This window comes from Molossus molossus, unplaced genomic scaffold (genome assembly GCF_014108415.1).
Source record: "Molossus molossus isolate mMolMol1 unplaced genomic scaffold, mMolMol1.p scaffold_m16_p_1, whole genome shotgun sequence".
Taxonomy (NCBI): domain Eukaryota; kingdom Metazoa; phylum Chordata; class Mammalia; order Chiroptera; family Molossidae; genus Molossus; species Molossus molossus.
In genome coordinates this window covers 189,661,384-189,679,979 of record NW_023425344.1, presented here as the reverse complement: position 1 = coordinate 189,679,979, position 18,596 = coordinate 189,661,384, and the positions used below count along the sequence as shown (strand labels likewise).

At 38.3% G+C, this 18,596-nt stretch overlaps 1 protein-coding gene across 1 annotated transcript in view; it reads right to left on the bottom strand.

Moving 5' to 3' along the window:
* Positions 1-17,816, bottom strand: part of SCG3 (secretogranin III) — a 47,035-nt gene extending 29,219 nt beyond the window's left edge. Inside the window, exons 1-9 of the mRNA XM_036266065.1 lie at positions 17,795-17,816; positions 17,235-17,707; positions 16,510-16,562; positions 15,995-16,040; positions 15,683-15,898; positions 9,590-9,732; positions 8,639-8,785; positions 5,754-5,931; positions 2,215-2,331 (exon numbers count right to left, since the gene is read on the bottom strand). Of these exons, the coding sequence (XP_036121958.1) occupies positions 2,215-2,331; positions 5,754-5,931; positions 8,639-8,785; positions 9,590-9,732; positions 15,683-15,898; positions 15,995-16,040; positions 16,510-16,562; positions 17,235-17,325 (991 nt within the window). The 5' untranslated portion in view covers positions 17,326-17,707; positions 17,795-17,816. The remainder of the gene's footprint in view (positions 1-2,214; positions 2,332-5,753; positions 5,932-8,638; positions 8,786-9,589; positions 9,733-15,682; positions 15,899-15,994; positions 16,041-16,509; positions 16,563-17,234; positions 17,708-17,794) is intronic.
* Positions 17,817-18,596: the final 780 nt, after the last annotated feature.

Sequence of the window (18,596 nt, the reverse complement as noted above, 5' to 3'; positions counted from 1 at the left end):
TAGGGCCTAGCGGAAACCGAACCTGGGTCTCTCTGGTTTACAGGCTGACGCTTCAACTGCTGAGCCAAACCAGCCATGGCCTGTCATTAACCTTTATAACCAATTTATATTGTATATGTAATGAACATCCAATTATTGAAAACACAAACATTTATAAGTAAAGTTTAAGTAGTCTAACATAAGAATAATGAAATAATTTATTTTGGATATTCTCCTCCTATGGAGTATCTGAGTCATTTCTATTGTCTTGTTCCTCTAAACTGGTGCTGCCCAATAGAACTTTCTGCAATGATGGAAATATTAATTTTTGTATTGTTCAATATGGTAGCCACCAGGCACATGTGGTAATTGAGTGCCTCAAATGTGCCTAGTGTAGGCCTGGCCAGTGTGGCTGAGTGGTTAGAGTGTCAGCCCTCAGATGAAAGGATTGCAGGTTTGATTCCCACTCAAGGGCATGTACCTAGGTTGCAGATTTGATCCCTGGCCCTACAGGAGGCAACCAGTCAATGTGTCTCTTTCACATTGATGTTTCTCTCTCTGTCTCTCTGTCTCTCTGTCTCTCTGTCTCTCTGTCTCTCTCTCTCTCTCCTTTCCTCTCTCCATTCCACTCTCTCTCTTAAAAAAAAAAAAAAGTGCCCAGTGTAAATGAAAAACTAGATTTTAAGTTTTGATTTCTTTCCATTTCAATAGCAACATGTGATTAATAGCTACCATATTGGACAGCACAGCCATAAACAGCAGTGAAAATATCTACCTTGCACATAAACCTTGTGGCATATCTAATTTATTTCCATAGGATAAATGACTAAAGTATGGAAGTTCTGAGTCATGGGGTAGTGGTATGAAACAATGACCGATTTGAAACAACGTCTTTGATCTACTGCTAAGTGAGTAAGTAGGCCACAAAGCACTGTGGAACAGGAATCTGTTTTTTGTTAAGGAAGGTAAAAGAAAGAAACGACACAGGTATAGATGTGTGCTTTCACACACACACAGAAAATATCTGGAAAGACATAAACCAAAATATTATATGAATGCTAGTGTTATGAGTGATTTTTTTTACTTCATTTTTTGCATTGACTGATTTTTAAAAAAATAAATGTACTCTTTTATAATCAGAAAAACAACAACAACAGTAAAACTCTTTTTATGTAGAAAAAAATGAAGTTCATACAGAATAATTCTAGATTGCTCGGTCCTTTGAGATTTTCTCTTCTGTTTAATTCTCCCTCCCTCATCAGAGATCAGAGTAAAAGGCTGTGAAGTCATCTTGCCCAAAGGACATCAGGGATGAATGGTATTTGTTGATTAACTAAACTAAGCAGGAAAATAAAAGACTTTAAAAGAACAACAGCAACAACTTGTATGCAGAATCAAAAAATGTCCAAGCTTATTTATAAAGTTCCAGGAATCAAAGTTTGATAAACTTTTTCTGTAAGGGCCAGATAGTAAATATTTTTGGCTTTCCAGGCCATATGGTCTTAGCTGCTCAACTCTCGCCCCATGTCACAAAAGCAGCCACGGATACTAAAACAAACGTGAATAAATATGTTCCAATAAAACTTCATTTACAAACAATGAAATCTGAATTTTACATAGTTTTCTCATGTGACAAAATACTATTCTTTTGATTTTTTTTTCAACCATTTGAAAATATAGAGGCCATTCTTAGCTTGTGTGCTATACAAAAGTAGGTGATGGACCAGATTTGACCCATGGACAGTAGTTTACTGTCCCCTGTTATAGATAATAAAGTCCTTTATTTGAGATGCAAAAACTGAGGCGTTTGTCTTCATCCACATGACAGAGCTGGTCTGAGACAGAACCGATGCCCAGCCCAGTGCTCTTTCCTCCTATTCACACACAGACCTCACTGTTTAAAGTCAAGACTCTTCATCCTAGCTATTCAAATACAATTGAAAAAATAATAATAAGCTCAATTTTAATAAAATTGTCTCTGTGTTGGCAAGATAAAACATAACAAATGTGAAAGATGTGTGCTCAAACGGTGTCTATAAAGATGAGAAGTTTATTAAAACTTCTGGTTAATTTTATTTGTATGCATTATCAAGCTGGAAAATTTTGGTTACCCAGATAATTCAGGCTATTTTGGCGTAAATGATGAGATTAGTGAAGAAGTTATTGCCAAATCCTTAACTCACTTTGGATGATGAAAACTAACCATAGTAAAAACAAAACAGATAGGACTCTCACCAAGATAGGAAACTCCTTCTTCTGGAGATATGGTGCCATACTTTACCATCATCTTCACAAAGTCAATCAACGTTTTCATGATAGTAATCAGTGTTTCTTTCTCTTTTGGCTCTTTTTCTATATAAAAGGACAAAATAATTTTAAAAAATTAGTGGCATATAGCTTCACCTTTCAATGTCAATTTATAAAGTACAATATCTTATTGAAATATTTCTCCATACATTTATACCTAAAACCATTTATATTTAATTTACAGAAAGCCTAAGACTTGATTGGGAATACAGGACAACATACAGGTATACTAAATTTTCTCAGCAATGGACCATTATAACTTCTCCAAAAAGATTTACTTTAATCTAAGATATTTAATTAATGAAGTAGATGATAGAGACAGTTTATGACCCAAGACAACATGAACTCTAAAGGATAGTTAGAAGATTGGTAATCAAACAACTCTTCTCTACTCAGGCTGTACATTTTTGATGGCAAAAACAACCCATTTTCATTAATCAAAAAAATATATATATATCTTCACTTGAGGATATTTTTTCATTGATTTTTTTTTTTTTTTTTTTTTAGGTAGAGGAGGGTGGGAGGGACAGAGAAAGAGAGAGAAACATCAATTGGTTGCCTCCTGCACAACCCCAATCGGGGTCGGGGATTGAACCCATAACCAAGGTACATGTCCTTGACTGGAAATTGAACCTGAGACTCTTTGGTCTGAGGGCCGATGCTCTAACTACTGAGCCAAACTGTCCAGGAAAAGTTTAATATTTTAAATAAGAACATACATGTATGTTTATTATTTAAATGTAAGGTTTATTTTTTACCAGTAAGTATATATTACTTTCTATACTTTCTTTCATTTGAAAGAATATATATATACACACACACATGTACATATACATAAACATATACATATACATATATATATACAGTAAAAATATTCCAATAGTACAAAAGTACATAATAGTCAAAGAAACATTCTCTTCCTCCTCCCAACTTCTCCTTCCCTATAGGTAACTACTAGTAAGCATTTCTTGGGAACTTTTCATATTTGGCATATTGTTCTGCATCTTGATGCAACAAGATGACCAATAATTCCATAAAAGTTCAGTAGATGTGCTAATTCTAAAATCAGAGCCCTGGCTGATTTGGTTCAGTGGTTAGAACAATGGTCCATGGACCAGACAGTCCTGAGTTCAGTTCCCACTAAGGGCACGTATCTCAGTTGCAGTTTGTCCCCAGCCCTGGTTGGGGTTGTGTGGGTGGCAACCAGTCAATGTGTCTCTCTCACATCGATGTTTCTCTCTCTCTCTCTCTCTCTCTCTCTCTCTCTCTCTCTCTCTCTCTCTCTCTCTTCCTCCTTTTCTCCCTCCCAACAAATGCAAAAATGTCCTCAGGTAAAGATAAAATGAATGAATGAATGAATGAATGAATGAATGAATGAATGAATAAATAAATAAAATAAAATCATGAAAAAAATCTATTTCTATTTCTGAAAAAGAGAAAAACTAAGATGCTAGAAGAGAGCTCATTTCCCTATTCTTTTAGCTGCTATGAAGAATTTCTTTTACATATTCCTAGCCTTTCCCCCAATCTTTTCAGCCTTCCCATACATGTGACTAGTAGCCAGTAGACATCAGTGTACATTTCTCTACCAATGGGGATTGGAAATCTTTTTTCCTTCTGCTCCCCTGGAACAGTGGAAAGCAGAGACCTGAGGAAAGCACCTGATCCGCACACTCAGGCCATCCCTGAGACTGGCTGTTTCAAGAGCTAGACTGAGGAGCGGGAGTGCAGGCCCACCGTGGGCTCTCGTCCTAAGCCTCATTCCACAATACACTCTTTTTTTTTTTTAACTTTTTACTTATTTATTTTTTCTTTTTCTATCCTCAACCCAGGACATTTTTGCATTTGTGTTCAGATAGAGTGGGAGGGAGAGAGGGAGGAAGAGAGAGAGAGAGAGAGAAACATTGATGTGAGAGAGACACATCGAGTGGTTGCCACCCACACGACCCCAACTAGGGTGGGGACAAACTGCAACCGAGGTACGTGCCCTTAGCAGCATCCGAACCCAGGACTCTCTGGTCTGCGGGCCAACGCTCTAACTGCTAAGCCAAGCCAGGGCCCACAATACACTCTTTATCAGCATCAGAGATATTTTGGTTTTCTAATCACTTTATTATTTCTCAATTGGTTCAGATTTTGAGTGAGAAAGAAGGGTACTATCAAAGACCTCAGTGTAAATATTTAAATTAAAAGTCTACAAAAATAAAGGCAATATGGAATGGGGTAAAAAAACCAAACAAACAAACTGGAAGATTAAAAACAAATAAAATAAGAAACATTCCATGCAGTGAAATCTTTAAAATACCATAAAAGTCACAATGTCGGGAGCGAGGAAAGGTAAGAGAAGAGGTGTGGGGGAGATTTTGAGAAAGGGTTGGTAAATGACTTCAGTCATCCTATTATTTGGTCAAGGTCATATCCATACAAGTCTTTGGTATCACACTGATGCTCTTCACTGGCAAGAAGTAAATCACCAGGATGACAGCAGTTCTGAGCTGGGCATCTGCCAACCAATGGGGCAAAATGACTCAGAATGGACGCTCAGGATCACCAGCCCTGCAGTTGCCAGCAGAGGGGCTGGTGCCATCTGGCCAGTGTCTGGAACCGAAGGACAAAGGATGTTCTCCAGTAATGAAAGCTTACTCTAAAGTCACTTCTTGGGGGAAATATTGTTACAAATACAGAAACCCTTATTACAAATGTTCAATCCAGGACTGAATCTTTGAATAGGAAGAAGAAGAGCCATTAACACAGGGCAGGGCATCTGTCCAGACAATAACAACAACAGAAAATTTGTTCAATATTTCCTCCTCACAGATTAACCAAAAATAAACATGAACTGAAATCTTCAGTTAAGTTATTTTGGTACACATATAAGAGAAAAGAGCAAGACACATTAAGAACTTTGTTTTTAAAAAACAAATCATTTCCCAAGTGTATTTTGGGCTCCTGACATCCTTTAATCTAATGTTTATTTCACTGTAAGTATTTTTGAAGATTAAAGCTGAAAATGTCTAAAAAGCAAAATTCTGAATCATTAAAAAAAAAATCAGTTATGTTCCCACTAAGAGAGGAAAATGAATAAAGCCTTTAAAAAGATATTTGCAATAAGAGTTGAGGCTGAACTGCATCAGGCTGGGACACTGATTCATCTGCACACCTGCACAAGGTTCATCCAACACCATGAACGCAGCACATGTTCAATAACTGTTTGTTGAACAAATAAATGAACCTCTGTTGACAAGATTAAATTGTCTAGAAACTCCACCTTTCCTGATTATCCTTTCCCAAATATTTCCATGACTCGTACACACCTTTAGAAAAAATTGACATGAACTATTTCCCCCAAGGCCACAATAAATGTCATCGAGGATTGCATTTGGAAACTGAAAACAGGAAGAGAAAACCACCCACACATTTCCTGGAATTACTGTTTCTGTTCCACATGGTTAGAAAATAGTTTTTACCTGAATCAATGCTTTTCAGGAGTGCATAGAAGTTTGGAAAATATTGGAGTTCCTCAAAGTTGTCTTCACTGTAGGTTTTAGTTCGCCTTTCTAAGCCATTTGTCAAGGTTAAGGTGTTAGATACTGTTTCATCATTTTCTCCATTAGCAAAACCATCTTGAATTGCTGCCATTGGAGTCTCCAGAGGGAATTTTAAAAAATCAATGAAAAATAAACATTTTGTTAGAACTAATGACACTCCAGCCGGATTCTTTCCTCTGTGTGCCCTTGACTGTGCAGTACAGGAATACCCCCTCCTTTGCCTGCCCTGCAGGATCAAACCTTTTTCTAGGCATGAGGGTGAACATCTAGTCACATGGGAAAGTCATTGGGACATAGAGACTGAAGACCCTGGATCCTGCTTAGGGGAGAATTAGGGAATTTCTAGGTTTCTGCTCTGGCCAAGTTCCCCTCCACCAGTTCTATCTCCTGGTAAGATTGCCTTTCACCAAGAAGAGGAGAGTTGAGTTCACAGACTCTACCAAAAAAGACGGTACAAGGTATAGGAAAGCTTGTTGGAATACCTAACGTAAGTGGGGCAGTCACACCTTGGAGATTTCTGGGTGGCATTGTAAAGGCTGTCTAGAAGGGTGCATAAGACTCTTTTTCCTTGATCCATGTCCAGTGTTCATCATATTAATGATCCATTCTCTATTCAGTGAACTAGACAGAAATTTATACGCTGTTTTTCTTCTTCCTCTTCCTTTTCTTCCATTCTATCCATCCCTTTTGGCCCTACTTTCACAATTTGTCCCAAATTTATACATTTCTCCCCTTCTCCCTACCCGACTCCTATCCAAGCTGTCTTGATATCTTACCTTCTAACTGGTATACTGCCCACCTCCAATCTATTCCCAACATTATATTTTCCACATTTGTACCCAGAGTTATTTTTTAAAAACCAGACAATGTGACCCCTTTGCTTATAATCCTTCAGTGTTTTTCTATCATTATGATAAAGATTGGAATCTATACAGTAGGTGCCTCATAAGGCACTGCCTGGTCTGACCTGGGTCCACCTCCCCAGTTTCATCTCTCATTGCTCTCCCTCTATATTCCAGCCACACTGTGCTCATTTGAGTTCCTTGGATACTCCACACATTCTTCTTTACATGCTGCCTCCCATGGATGGTCACAAGTTCATTCCTCTTCAGCCTTCAGTTTTCAGCTCAGGTTCCTTCCTCAGGGAAGATTCCTTGAGCCTGAGCCCAGGATAACCCTTTTTAAGGTTCCTAGAGCCGTGTTTCTTTTTTTCCTCAGAGTACTTGATGCAATTAAGTTGTAATTAAAATACATGACTATTTAAAAACTATCTACCTCTTCCATTAGATCTTAAGCTTCTTGAGAGCAGGGATTGTATCTTTTAAAATAAGCATGATATTCCCAGTGCTTGGTACATAGTTGGTACCTCAATAAACATTTATTTAAAAATATTTTATTTGCATTGATGTATTTAGATACCATGAGTAAACAGATTAAGAATAAGGACATTTTAAAGATAGAAAATAAGGAGTATATAACTGGAATGAAAATAGTTATGTCAGTTTCAGTTAAGTCTGGTAAGCTTGAGTGAAAGTCATGAGTTCTTTGATAAAGCTAAAAAAGTTTTTTACATTGGATAGATCTTCAAAAACTGCTTAGAAAGATGGCAGCTAATGGGGATTGGAAGTAGGAAGAACAAACGAGAGCTTTTAGACCATCTAGTAACAAAAATCCAGATCCAATTTATGTGTTTTAGCCTCCTCTTAAACAGGAGTATATAATCTTTTTTATAATCATTTTAAACCTATATAATCTTTTCTCTGGTATTTGGAATAGGATGTTGAAGGGGATGAGAGGCCATGGGGTCTAGGTGCTCTGGTGGAGAAAGTCAGAGTTTGATATCTTCCTATCGTTAGCTCCATCTAGAGTTTTAAAGAGAATTCAAGGAGGAGACAAAAATGTCAGCAGCTTGGCTGAGATTAAAGAGGAGATGAAACCCTGGCCAGTTTGGCTCAGCGTTTAGAGCGTCGGCCTGCGGTCCAGAGAGACCCGGGTTTGGTTCCTGCTAAGGGCATGTACCTTGGTTGCAGTTTGTCCCTGGCCCTGGTTGGTCGTGCGGGTGGCAACCACTTGATGTGTCCCTTTCACGTAGAAGTTTCTCTCTCTCTCTCCCTCCCTCCCACTCTATCTGAACAAAAAATGGAAAAATGTCCTCAGGTGAGGATTAAAAAAAAGAGGAGATGAAGAGGCATGGAGTCTATCAAGGAAAAGGAAGAAATAATGACTGGTCTCAGTAAAGGATAACAGACAGACCTGTGACCCAATGAAAAGGGGAAGGAGCAGGGTAGAGCAGAGGTAGCTCAGGCAACTCGCTATGGGGAATATGAAAGCTGGTTTGGCAGAAGATCAAATCAACCTGTTTATTTTATTGTGTTTTTAATTTTGGGGGCATATTATGGTATCCACAGTGAACAGAAGTTGGATACCAAGAGAGCTGTGAAATATTTAATTTCAGTACACTGGGATTATACAAATAGTTGTTATGTGAAATAACCATTTTACATATTATGTGTTATTATACTGTGGGATATACAATATAATCTTTACTATTTAATATAATGTCACAGGTATTTCTAAATTATTTTCAAAGTAGAGGTCATTTATATCTTTTAACTTACTGCTATTTCATGAATATTTAAGTGGGATGAAAATGTTGCATACCCCAAATCTTCCAATGAGGTTCTAATTATATTCAGATTGTATTAATTATATATAAATACAAGTATATATACACACACACTCATGTCCATACACATGCACACTTAACGTACATAGCATGCTCACGTACATTCACATATACATACCACTTTCTCTGGTATTTTTCCAGACTGACTCTCAGTCTTGCTTGTGGGTTTATTGGGTATCTCATAACTGTTGGCTTCCTTGGAGATTAATTTTTGTAAAACCTCTGCTACTTCATCTTCCAGTGTGTGTGCCTGGCTTTCTGTTATCTGTTATAAAGAGTCAAAGCATATATAACTGTTATTCCCATTTTTATGGTTTAAAAAAATCTAGCCTAAATTCTGTAGTTAAATACATTTTCAGAAGACAAGAGAAACTTCTGATCCCTCTTCTGAACAACGCTTGTTTATGCCTCCAGACATGTAGGTCTTCATAGTGACTGACCAGCACTCCTGGGAAGAAGTGACTTTGGACTCACTGTGCAAGTGGTCAGTATTGTCTGTTGGCACCCACAGAACACATCTTGAGAATTGTTTCTCAACCCTCAGATGCAAGTCAAGGTCAGGTAACCTTTGAAACCTGCAAATTTAGCACCCTCCTAACGCCTGCCAGGGCTGTGTGGGGCTGGGAGCCAAGCTGAGGCAGGGTCAAATTGGATTGCTTAGTTTCCCAAATATTGCACGTCTTTGTTCATGCTATTTCCTTCTCACCTCACCCATGCCTTTTACTTAACCTGGTTAAATCCTAACCATCTTTCTAAGCTCACTTCGAACACCTCCTCCTCTGAAGATTTGCCTGATAGCTCAACTGGATATAATCCATCCTCTGGCAAACCAAATCAATCTTATGGTTCTTATGTAGCTTCCATTATATGCATGGGTGTACTTGTCTAATTTCTCTGATATACTATACATTTCTAGAGGGAAATAATGGTGCCTTACTTGTCATGGAAACCTATGGTGCCTAGTATAAAGTAGATGCCTTATAAACATTTGGCTACTTAAATCAAATGGCTTGGCTTCTTAGCATATTCTGTACTAAGAATTTGGTTTATTCTCATGTATATGACTCACTAGGCCAAGATTCAGAAGTTTAGAAACGATCTTGTCAAATACTCCTCGGTCATTTTCCTCATAAATCCTGGTAGCAATTTTCTGGACAATGTCTTCAGCGGTTAAAGGAGTTCCATCCAGCTGATGAAGGCCATCTGGATCATCTAGACAGAGTAATCATAATTCACATCATGGTAAAAACATAGGTCTATTTCTTGGATCATATTAGCTTTCTAATCGATATCTTGCTCTTGTATACTTAAATATCTTTGGAGTATATTTATAGTGGTACTTGGTCCCCATAAACTCTTGGTTTGAAATAAAATTTGACTTTAAGTAAAGAACTTAGATGACAATGGAAATTCTGAAAGCCTCTTATGTAATTATAAGAGGCAGGAAAATCTGAAGTCAACACAAAAGTCCTCTCTATTTTTTATTACCACTAATAATATAAACAATATTACACTTTTTTGTTTTGATAGTATGCCATATTTATCTAGTATGCCATATTATTTAAAGTGCCCTTCTATATATTATATGATACTCCATTTCCATGCAAGGAGTAGATTAGTAGTATCCACACATGTACTCTATTTGCAGGTAAATTCCTGGGCAGAGGGTGAGGAAACCTGCCTCACACCTAGAATCAGAGAGTGTGTACTGAAGATTTTATGACTTACCTGGAAGAAATGTTTGCTTCTAAGTGATCATGTGCCAGAGTGCCTTTATATTACAGCAGCTTAATGTGACAAGCCTGTTTCTCCAGAAAATAGGAAACTTATTTTATGTGCCTGGAATTTAAACTTTAAAAATGTGACAACAGATTTGCACAAAGTAGTTTGTAAATCTATGTAAATATCTGCAGATATTTCCTGGGCTTTCCGGGGAATACTTATAGCAGCATGTGGTAGGACTGGTGACAAGGAAGCATTGCACCTCGTCCACGAAGAACTCCCAGGAGTCAACTGATCTTTTCCGACCCCTATCACATGGAGCAGTCTATTCATACACGCATGTTTACAAGGCACTTAAATACCCTTTTCACCTCTAGGCAGATTGGAAAGATCAGCATTTTAGCTCCAGTGATACATCTTATTTATATATCCTTGGATTGCTGTAGAGAAATGTAGTAAAAGTATCCATTTCAAGGGATTGTGAGGATGAGATGAAATAAGTTGCGCCCTGGCCTGTTTGGCTGAGGTTAAAGCCTCGGCCTGTGGTCCAGAGAGACCCGGGTTCAATTGCCACTAGGGGCGCATATCTTGGTTGCAGTTTGTCCCCAGCCCTGGTTGGGTCATGCGGGTGGCAGCCACTCAATGTGTCCCTTTCATGTCGATGTTTCTCTCTCTCTCTCCCTCCCACTCCATCTGAACAAAAAATGGAAAAATGTCCTCCAGTGAGGATTAAAAAAATAATAATAAGTTGCAAAGTATTATGTGAAAGTTAATGTACTATTATAACAGACAGTGGATTTGTACCTGAAATAAAAGAACTGTGATTATCTTCTAGAGCAAATAAACATTGAATCCCTAGCTAAATTCTGCCCAAATAATTCTGACCATATTCACTTAAAGAGGAAGAAGCTAGTATTTCTATTTTGATTCTGCCCTTTTCTTCCATGGCTTCCGGGGATTCAAGCAAGAAATTTTGTCCATGGTCTTTTTTCCAGATTCTATGGAGATGGAAGGATATGCAGCCTCAGGCAGACTATTTTCTCGTTTGGAAAGACACTGAGGAAAATGAGTAGTTATTTTGCCTGGAGAACTGAAAGTTTTCTGGCAGTATATTGGGGATGCTGAGCTGCTGACCAACCCACGAACTCTGATCCCTTTGAGCCCTATTAACCAGAGTGACTAATGAACACAAAAATTCCATAAAATCAGTTCCCTTCCTGGCTGACTGAAAATTGAGTTCATCATCTGTTTTTGTATGTTGTTCAGGAGCAGAGGTCCATTATCAGTTAGGTCTGATTTTTTTTTTTTTTTTTCCATTTGTGAGTTGAAGGTCAGACTCTTGGGAATAGGTGGGGCAGAAACTGCCTGGGTCTATGTAGAGGTGGAATAATTGATTTCCCATCCCACTATCCTCAGGATCTGAAAAAGAAAGACTATTAGTTGCTGGCTGGAACTATCAATACTCTTCCTTTTCCAGATCCCAGGTTATAAGTGGGAAAGAAAATAAATAACTGAGATAACTGCTTTTCAGTTCATTTATTTCACAACAGGGAGAACATTAGTAACACTCAAGAAATAGCCTCTTTCCTCTGCTGCACTGTTGTACTGTCTTTGACCAGGAGCTCAGGCCTCCCTTAGCAGAGCTTTGCTAGATAGGGCCAATAATTGAGCACTTGGGCCTTGATTTTTACCTTCTCCTAACTTCCCCTGGTGCCTCTAAAATGGACAGAATTAGCCCAGCCTGCGTGGCTCAGTGGACTGAGCGTTGTCCCATGAACTGAATTCCTGGTTTGGTTCCTGGTCAGGGCACATGTCTAGGTTGCAGGCTTGATCCCCAGTGGGGAACATGCAGGAGGCAGCTGATCGATGTTTCTCCCTCACATCAATGTTTCTATTTCTCTCTCCAAAAAATCAATAAAAACATATTTTAAAAATAAATAAAAATGAATAAAATGGACAGAATTACTCAGAATGACCTCTCTAACACTCATGAAGGGGTATGTCATCCTGTACAGACTATCAAGGGGAAGCCAAACATGAGTTCAACATTTATAACTTTTTAAAAAGCAGTTATAACATTCTAAGTGAATGTAAAAGGGCCATGTTCTGCCTAATTAGGTTTTGCTAAGTTACATTTTGAATCTTCAGCATCTAATGTGGCATTTGACATTCATTTACTCAATATGTTTTTTTTATCCTCACCTGAGAACATTTTTGCATTTATCTTCAGATAGAGCAGGAGGGAGAGAAGGAAGAAGAGAGAGAAAGAAACATTGATGTGCCCTGGCCAGTTTGGCTCAGTGGTTAGAGTGTCGGCCTGTGGTCCGGAGAGACCCGGGTTCAGTTCCCGCTAAGGGCACGTACTTCGGTTGCAGTTTGTCCCCGGCCCTGGTTGGTCGTGCGGGTGGCAGCCACTCGATGTGTCCCTTCACGTCGATGTTTCTCTCTCTCTCTCCTTCCTCTCTCTCCCTCCCACTCTATCTGTACAAAAAATGGAAAAATATCCTCGGGTGAGGATAAAAAAAAAAAAAAGAAACATTGATGTAAGAGAGACACTTTGACTGGTTGCCACTCACATGACCCCAACCGGGGCCAGGGACAAACTGCAACCGAGGTATGTGCCCTTAGTGGGAATCGAACCTGGGACTCTCTGGTCTGTGGGCCAATGCTCTAACTGCTGAGCCAAACTGGCCAGGGCATGCTCAATATGTTTTTATGAAAATCTTAACATGAGACGGAACTGGAAATAAGAGTGACGAAGAGTTTAGGCATGGTCCCTAACTACATAGAGCTTATTGTTTAGTTCAGTGATTTTCAACCAGTGTGCTGCAAAAAATTTTAAAACATGCAATACCTCACTATTTAGTCAGGAGCACTGACCTCTTTTCACTTAGATTATAAAAAAAAAATGACAACAGCCAACACAACAATAGCCATCCGGTGTGAATGAATCAAAATTATACCTTTTTTTGGAGTCAGATCAGCAAAAAATGTAATATATTGTTTTTTGGTGTGCTACAGAATTTTTGTAATTAGTTTATGTGTGCAATGAGATGAAGAAAGTTGAACATGGCTGGTCTAGTTCATAGACTGATGCATGGTAATTGCTCAATGAGCATTTGTTTGGTGAATGCACATAGGAACCTGAAAGCACTACTTCATAAAAGAAACTTAGAAAAAATCCCGAATCACACATGCTGCAGAACTCACTGAAAAGAATTGATGGGTCCTATATCACAAGCTCATTTGGAGGTTTCCTAAAGATTTGAAAGCTCCCTGCAAAAGTTAGGTTCCCTCACCCCCTGCCCCCCTTTCTTTCTGGGGATGTAAGTCTGTATGCCTAAGTTCTAGTTACCTAGGTGGTATCAAATGTTCTGTTTCCAGGATTTCCAGAGTGTGAGAGAAGACCAGCAATTCACTCACAAATCAGTAATCTCCAGTGGATTTAAAATCACTCCTAAGGGAAACTAGAGCCATCAGGACTAACACTTGGTAGTTGAGAACCCATCAGGGATGGTAATAAAATGTTGAATAATTTAAAAGTAAGTTGCTCAAGTTAGTGATCTGATCACAAACCGATCTGTGCCCCTGCCTGAATGTACAATCAGTTTGACCAAAAAATTCAGTCAAATAAATATTAGGCTATTTTTTAATTTTATTAAATCAAATGGTCAGTTCAAAGTAGTTGAATCTTTTTTGTATGAAGCTATGCCCAGTGTCTATTTCTAGTCAAAATATTTTAGGTTAAAACAAAATTCAAGAAAAAAAATTTCCTGCCCTGGCCGGTTTGGCTCAGTGGTTGGAGCATTGGCCTGCGGACCAGAGAGTCCCTGGTTCAGTTCCAGCTAGGGGCACATACCAAAAAAAAAAAAAAAAAAATTTCCTGAGTAGTATGTAACATAAATTGTGTTAAAATATAAACCATCTGTCCCACCCTATTACATGCACAACACACTTCTGAAATCTTCTTGGGCTGTGATATTCTATAAAAGTAAAATGTAATTGGCAGTTGTTTTCTGGCAGAGATAATCAGCATAATCTCTTGTGGCCGTGGAACAGAGCAAGGACATATAAGAAAATCTGTGGTCACTCCTAAGTACTGGTATTCAGGATGGAAAACACACTCTCTTCGTCAATGCCTAGGTAAATAGTTCATTTATTCTCTCATGTATTCTTTTATACGTTTATTTATTCATTTATCAATTCATGCAATGTATTCATGACCATCCAGACACTGAGGCTACACTGTCTCTGTTCTCCTGAAGTTTTCAGTTTAGTTTAGGAGAAAGAGATAAATCATAAGTAGGCACACTTAAGAATGTAAAATTACAAATTGCATTAAGTGACATGAAGGAAAGGAATAAGGTTTTTATCAGATCATGTGTGCTAGATGAACCTAGAAAAATAGAAACTAGTTCATGCAGGACTGTAGAAACCATGTTAAGGATTCTGGTTTTTATCCCAAGAGAAATGGGAATCTATTAATGGGTCTTATGCAAAAGAATTACACATTTGTGTGTTGAAAAGATCACTCTGGCTGCTACATAAAGAATGAGTTGGAGAGGGGGCAAAGTGGGTGTTGGAAGATCCATTAGAGGATTTTGCTGAGTTGAAGGGAGACATGATTAGAGATTGGTAATTAGAAATAGAGGGGAAAATTGACAGATAGAAGAGGTGAAATTGATAAGATTGGTGGATTACAACTTGAGAGATGAAGGAAAAGTGAAGTAGTTTGATTCCTAGATTACTGTCTTGAAAAACTGCACGAGGAATAGTGCCTTTTTTAGAGAAAGAACACTCTAAGAGGGCTAGGTTGTAAGGTGTACAGATATTATGAGATTAATCTTGGCCATGCTAAGTTTGAGGTGCTTCTGAGACTGCTAAGGTAAGATATTAAATACATATACATATATATCCATGTCTATATACATATAGATATGTATGTATGTATGTATGTATCAATAGCTCAGAAAAGTCTAGGCTTAGTGATATGTGACATCAGGATATAGATGGTAACTAAAGCCATGAAAAGGTTAGAATGACCTAGGGAGAAAGGCTATAGCTAGAAAGAGTACCCGGAAAAGGGAGTAATGGGTATTTCACCTTTGGGAAGAGAGTATTTTGTTGATTTAATCATTTGAGAATTATGATATTTGTTGATACTAATAGTTAAAATATTAAATAGCATAGAATATAGATAGTAGGTTTAAATTTTTTTCAAAGTATCAGTATAGGGACCTTTAAAGAAAAAATAAAATTTGGGTTTCTGTGGAACTGGCACGTTGTATATTGTCAGTAAATTTGGGCTTTATCTCAATTTTGGACCTGACTAATAGAAGATTTTGAGAGTATATATATATATATATGGCTTTCTCCTAACCCATAATGAGAAACTCTAAATTAGAGAAAATATATAGCAAATATTTTTTTCCTCATTTACCTTGAAATTTATGATCCAGTCCACTCTTAGTAGAATCATAATCATCAACTAGTCTACGATTCTTGGTTGAATCAACATCTTCCAAGTTCAATTTATTATCATATGGGGAGCTTCTTACGGATTGTCTTTCTTTCTCAATTTTTTCCTTTTCTGTTATTGCCTTTAGCAGATTCAAGTTATCAACAAAGGAATAATTGCTTTCACCTGGCTTGTTTTCTGAAAGAAAAGCCCCCAAACCCAAAATACCCATTTTAATTAAGATTTTCATAACCCACTGTCACTTAAATTAACACTAATATAGTTTCTTTTTACCTGGAGGGTATGTGTTTTTAATCTTGTCTGCTTCTGCTTCAGCAATCTGTGAAAGGATATAGATCTGGTTTTAAATCATTGCTCCACCACTGACCAAATATGACAGCTAAATGATTTAATCTTCATAGGATTTTGTTTTCTTGTTTGTAAAATGTAGTTAATAATTTCTATTTCAAAGCATTGTCATAAGCATTGAGATAAAATAAAGGATAGACGGTTTATAAGCATTAATTCCCTTCTCCTACAATATTGGTGAAAAGTAAATCTCTGATAAATTAAGCATTCTTACAATAGAGTGGAAGTGATGTGGTCCTCACAGTGTTATTATACATTCAGCTTTATGTATTATACAGATATTACCAAAATTATATTTCCCATCCTAGTTTCTGTCAATTTATTATCAATCCCCTGAAGTTTGTGAATTCAGAATAGCTAAAATGCCACAACATAATTACATTAAATTATAATAACTAAAATAAATTGAAGTAGCATTTATAACTTTATTTTTGACCTACCTGTTCATTCAGAGGTCTTTCTGCACTTAATTCTTTATTATGTATAGGTTTGTCTAGAATAAACATAAAAATATAAATTTAACTGTGTATTGGAAAGACACAATATGTCTCATGAAATAAAATCTCCATAAAGAAAAACCAAATATTAGAAGACATATTTTGTATAACCATGAAATAAAAATACATATTAACAAAGATTATCAAGATTATGCAATAACAATGACCATCGTGTTGCCTTGCTTATTATCTTGCTGTGTTTCTTGAGCTAATAGAATTACACTTTTTTTTTTCCTGAACAGAAACTAACATATAGTTCTAACACTTGGCTTACCAGCTGTTTTCAACTAGATAAAGCATAATTTGGATTGGTTTTATTAGCACATTAAAAGCTCTTTTATCGCACCTGTTATTAATAGAGTATCTGAGAAAGATTGTAAAACAACTAGAAAAAAACAGAACAAAAAACCCAAGCCACTGTATTAGGCAGAAAAGCCACCCCCTCCCAATTTCAAAATAAAACCTTTGAAAACAACCCAGGTTGTTGCTTTATTATATAAAAAGTGAGGGAGGATCTGACTCTAAATTCGAACTGATTTCTCTGTCAATATGCACGGATATGAGCTAATCAGAAAATGAGGCAAGGTGATTTGCAGCTCATGTATTATGCCAAGCTTTACCTTTTCGCGGCGAAGAAAAGGGAGGTGGGAAGAAAAGTGTCCACGTACCTTGGCTGCTTTCCGGTTTGGGGAAAGCCTGAATTGGGCTGCTGTGGACTACCAAAACCAGAATCCAAGTGCCGGTCCAAAGAAACCCCATTCTTCCACTCTTGGCTTCAGAAACAGCCTGGCGCCGGCTTCCGGAGCTGTAGCTTTTGTTATGAATGAAAAAGAGGAGTAAAAACAGGAAGAGCTGGGAGGGCGGGTGCGGGGTGGAACGGTGGTGGGAACCCAGCAGCCGGTGAAGCTCCACGCGACTCCCGAGTAAAGGCTGTGGGCGCTGGAGAGTCAGGTCCTCAGGTGGAGGAGAGCGCTGTCCGCCCCGTGGGTGCTGAAGTTCCTGTGACGCGGAGCCGGCCGCGGATCGGCTAGGGCGTAGCCTTACTCTCTCCTTGAGACCAAGTGAGCAAGGAAGCGCATGCTCCCTGCAAGCCAGAGGCGGGAAAGGATGGCGTCAGCGACTCCAATGCTACTCCAATCCCCTGGGAAAGGAAGGGGGGAAGGGTGACAGATCGGCTAGCGTATTTTCTGTGCCGCAGTCCTAGGGCTGCTCCTGCGCTCAGGGTCACCTGAATTGCCGTAAGCTTGGACACCATTGTCGTAATTCCCCAAGTAAACACTGCCTCAAGGACCAAATGCCTTCTCTGTCGGTGCACCTGTCAAGGGAAAGTAGATAACCCGTGTGAAGGGTTCTGCTTTGGGATTATTCTGAGATATCTGCTCCAGAATCCCTTATTTCTATTCCACCTTGTGTTACACGGTAGTTAAAATCCTTAGAAAAGTCCTGCCTTTTGTGATTGGGTTGACATATCAAGCGTCCCTTGGTGCTCTTGTGTCACAGCTCTATGGAGTTTTATTTATTTATTTTATTAATCAATTTTTGTTACAAATGTTTCTCCCCCCCACCCCCATTGACCCCCTCCTCCAGGTCCCGCCCCCGTCCCCGTCCCCAGCATTGTTGTCCATATCCATGGTTATGCATACCTGCATATAAATTCTGTATTTTATCTCTTCCCTCCCCTCCCCCCAACCCCTTTCCGAGGATTGTCAGTCTGTACCCTACTACTATGTCTCCGAATCTATTTTGTTCATCAGTTTGTTTTTGTTTTTTAATTCTGAAATTTATGAAACATTCTTTCAAATAGATTGCTGCAACACATTCTCACTCCTAGATGCTGAAACAGAACTAAAACAAAAACATTGCCTGTTCCCTAGGAATGAATGTCCTCATCAGTCCTGGGTAGGTGAGCAGCAAGAGGCAGTTTTATTTTAAAATTTCCCATTCTCATCAAGGGGAACAGCTGCCCCCCCCCCCAAAGTAAACAACAACAAACAGCTGCACTTCTGTAAAATTCTTCCCAAGGATTCAAT